At 34.7% G+C, this 3,961-nt stretch overlaps 1 protein-coding gene across 1 annotated transcript in view; it reads right to left on the reverse strand.

Annotated features, from left to right (window-relative positions):
* Positions 1-772: 772 nt before the first annotated feature.
* LOC128664547 (aminopeptidase N-like) overlaps positions 773-3,961 on the reverse strand; it is a 108,730-nt gene continuing 105,541 nt past the window's right edge. Inside the window, exons 21-22 of the mRNA XM_053719365.1 lie at positions 3,857-3,938; positions 773-925 (exon numbers count right to left, since the gene is read on the reverse strand). Coding sequence (XP_053575340.1) covers positions 773-925; positions 3,857-3,938 — 235 coding nt within the window. The remainder of the gene's footprint in view (positions 926-3,856; positions 3,939-3,961) is intronic.

Genomic DNA, 3,961 nt, shown 5'->3' on the forward strand with positions numbered 1-3,961 from the left:
TGAACTGTATAACCCCATGAGGAAAATATTTGTTGTGTGTGTATTGGCATAGATCAATAGGAGTAAAAAGATTTCTTTTATTCTGAACCACTCATTCAATAAGAGGAGAATCTTACATTTATTTTCCATTATTTATCATTTTAAGCAGCTTCACTGGTGTTTGTAGGTGGTGTTTGGTACAAAAATGAGCAAGTAGACATTATATGCTCTGTTGCACCATTTTAAACAGCATTTATTCTGTGCTTTATCTTTCTTTATTTCTTTCCATGCACCCCAAAGAGCACACAACTCCAGCATTGAAAATGTTGAGATTATTTAATCATTTTTACATTGTTGTACAATATATGGGCAGAAGTTTTATGTTTGGTATATGCTTGTCTTAATTTAACATATAAGAAAGTCCTATTATTTACAGCAAGACTCCACAAAGTATAAATACATGGTTTTGCTTTTTATGTGATAGTAGTTTCAAATCTTGGACAATATCAAGAGGTAGCTACATGTTTGTATAATAATTTTTTTTTTTTATTTGCATGACAGTTCAGTAAAGCATTTTGCCTGACTTAGATTTTGGACATTAATTGGTTTCTCAGTTCTAAAATAAAATGTTCAACATATCTGTAATATATAAATATGCACAACAAAGTGTTTCCGTCCATTGTAATATTGAGCACCTGAGCACAAGAACAATGTTTGGCTTAGAGTGTAAACTATCAGTAGTACTTCCTATGTCTTCATCATGGCGTCAGTGCTAACAATGACTTGCAAGGTTCTATTTTACTGCATCCTTGAACCACTGTTGCACCGGTTCCTTGTTCTCATTCACCCATCTGATGTTAGCTTTGGTTCTCTCTATGGCTTGTTCCAGTGTTCGTGCAGCTGTTCCAAAACCAACATCCTGGTTGTCTTCTTTAAATTGTAGCAACTAAACGCAAAACAGATTACATAATGATGAAAACATTTCTTTTTATTGTTTTCTTTATACTTAAAACACAGAAGATAACAATCTTGTGCTTATTTTTGGCAGATAAAGTCTGAACTTGGCAGATAAAGTCTGAACGTCATTTGGTATTTTTAGTATTGTGACTTTCTGATCCCAATCTGGTCTGGTAGCGGGAGCGAGCTACATTCATTTTAATGGTGTGATCGGGCAGGCTGTGACTAGACAGCGTGCCCAATGCGCTTAGAAAAAAACAGACCCGCTCAGTAGAGCCTGGAGCAGCGGTCTCTGTAAAATACATTTTTGTAGGAAAATATCTGTGACATACTTTGATTTAGAAACATGGCGCTAACCTAATGTTATATAATTCTGCACTATGTGCAGAATTATATAACATTATTGGGTGGGTTTACTGGCCCTTTAAAGCAGTGTTTCCCAACTCCTGTCCTCAAGACCCTTAACAGGCCACATATGTATTATATCTTAACTAGAGCACAGGTGAACTGATCAGCTGATGGGTGGGTGATTATTTCCCCTGTGCTCTAGTTAAGATATAATGAATATCTGGCCTAAGGGTCCAGAGGACTGGGTTTGGCAGACACTGCATTAAAGGGACATTAAACTGCCGAGTACAACTGCAGTAGTAGGGTTACTACTCACTATGCTATTGTTATCCCTCCTGTCCCTGAAGCTGTCTTTAAAGTTGTTCTCTTATTTTAAACCCTTAAAATGATCAGTTAGTGAAGCTCTTCATCTTCACACTGGATGCCGCCATCTTGGAGCTTATACTTGTTATGTAACTTGTAAACTCTATTATGTGAGCTAAACTGAAGTGCAAGGTACAGCTGTCAGAAATCCAGTAACATCACAGATCTATGAAAGTGCACTGCTCCTATCACGGGATGCAACAATACATGAGCTACAAGATGGCGGCGCTCAGTATAAAGTACAGTGCTTTACCAACTGGATTCTGTAATGAGTTAAACAGCTTTAATAGAGGAGGGAAACAATAGCATGATCAGTAGTAACCCTGATACTGTAGTTGTACCCAGCTATTTAATGTCCCTTTAATACCCCTCAAGTATGAAATTGTAACCTCTTGCAAACAACACTGAGGGTCAATCACAATATTTTAGAAAAGCTTATCAACTGATTTATCTACAAAAATCCTCATAGACTTTAGTGGGTTTTTAAAAAAAATAAAAATATTATTTATGAAATCCAAAAACAAAATGACCAGGATTATTGTCAAACAAGGCAATTTCATGGGTGCAGTGATGACATAACAGGCTGAAGGGACTGAATGTTTATTACTTGTGAAGTGATGCTAATAGGTTACATGTGTCCAATTAACCTGTTGTGCCCCGGTGCAATACCAATATGTGTGCATTTTTTAAGGGATTTTAGCAAGACAATTATTGATATAGTGAGCATGCTTTTTGTTGTTGGTTATTGATTTGACTCATTTTTTTTTTACTTTCATTAATTGAGCAAATATAGGGTTTGTATCTGTTTGGTGATGTTGAATGTCAGTTTGTTTTGCTCATGCACAAAACCAATGTTCCATTCTAAAACGTTTTAGGGTTCTCATTTGTAATTAGAAAAATGTTTTCTTGGGTTTATCAAGTCCTTTTAGTGGTGGAATTCAATATGTAAAAATAAACCTTGGAAATATGTTGTTAAAGGGACAGTGTACAGTATTCAAAACTACTTCCATTTAAAGGGACAGTCTAGTCCAAAATAAACTTTTATGATTCAGATAGAGAATGTAATTTTAAACAATTTTCCAATTTACTTTTATCACCAATTTTGCTTTGTTCTCTTGATATTCTTAGTTGAAATCTAAACCTAGGAGGTTCATATGCTAATTTCTAAGCCCTTGAAGGCAGCCTCTTCTCTCAGGGCATTTTGACAGTTTTTCACCACTAGAGGGTGTTAGTTGCGTGTCATATGGATAACACTGCTCATGCACGTGGAGTTCCAGTGAGCCAGCTCTGATTGGCTAAAATGGATGTCTGTCAAACGAACTGAAATAAGGGGGCAGTTTGCAGAGGCTTAGATACAAGATAATCACAGAGGTAAAATGTGTATTTATATAACTGTGTTGGTTATGCAAAACTAGGGAATGGGTAATAAAGGGATTATCTTTTTTTTAAACAATAAAAATTCTGGTGTAGACTGTCCCTCTAAATTTAAATTGAAATGCTATACTTTAAAACTTCATATTTAAATTAAAATCCAAAACCAAGATGCAAAAAAAATTGTTGTGAAACTAGATTTACGGACATTGCTATATTGTTTCACCTGTTCCCAAACTTTTAAGTGATCATATCAGGTATCCTTGTATCTGTGTTGTAATAAACCCATTAACTCATGCTGTCTCCATAAACCTATGTCTATATCTACTGTGTATCTAATCAGAAATGATAAGAAAGCTACTTAAAATACTTTGCGCTCCAGGCACCTTACATTTTTGCGATCAGATTTTTATTAGGCTCAATCTATACTGTTATTGTGAGTGTCTTCTTGTCATATAGCGCAAGTGAATACTTGCACTCATATAATAGATTTATATGAGGGCATTCACTTAAATTAATTATGAAAGAGGTAAAAAATTCAGCTCAAGTGGAAATTTTAATTAAGTTCTTTAATATATGCATCACATGTTTTTGAATAACAGTTTATATTATGTTTTTAAAAGTATTAAACAATAAACTGCATTGAATATATTGGGTGCATTTAGGATATGGCTATTGCTATTAAACCAACAACTTTCAATAAATGATCATGCATTTTTATTTGCATGAGGCCGAACATAAAATAACGTGCCTCACGTTATTAGTTGCGTGCGTAATCTGGCTATTGGTTGGCAAAGGATTATAAAATAATTGTTTAAAATGTCAAGTATGCACTTACTTGATGAAGATCAAACTCAGTGGAGAATCTCCGTGTTACACCTGTAATCAAGTTACCGAAAGAAAAAGAGGATGTACCAAAACTAAAAAAAAAAAAAAGAACAGA

The sequence above is a fragment of the Bombina bombina genome, chromosome 6 (genome assembly GCF_027579735.1).
Source record: "Bombina bombina isolate aBomBom1 chromosome 6, aBomBom1.pri, whole genome shotgun sequence".
Taxonomy (NCBI): domain Eukaryota; kingdom Metazoa; phylum Chordata; class Amphibia; order Anura; family Bombinatoridae; genus Bombina; species Bombina bombina.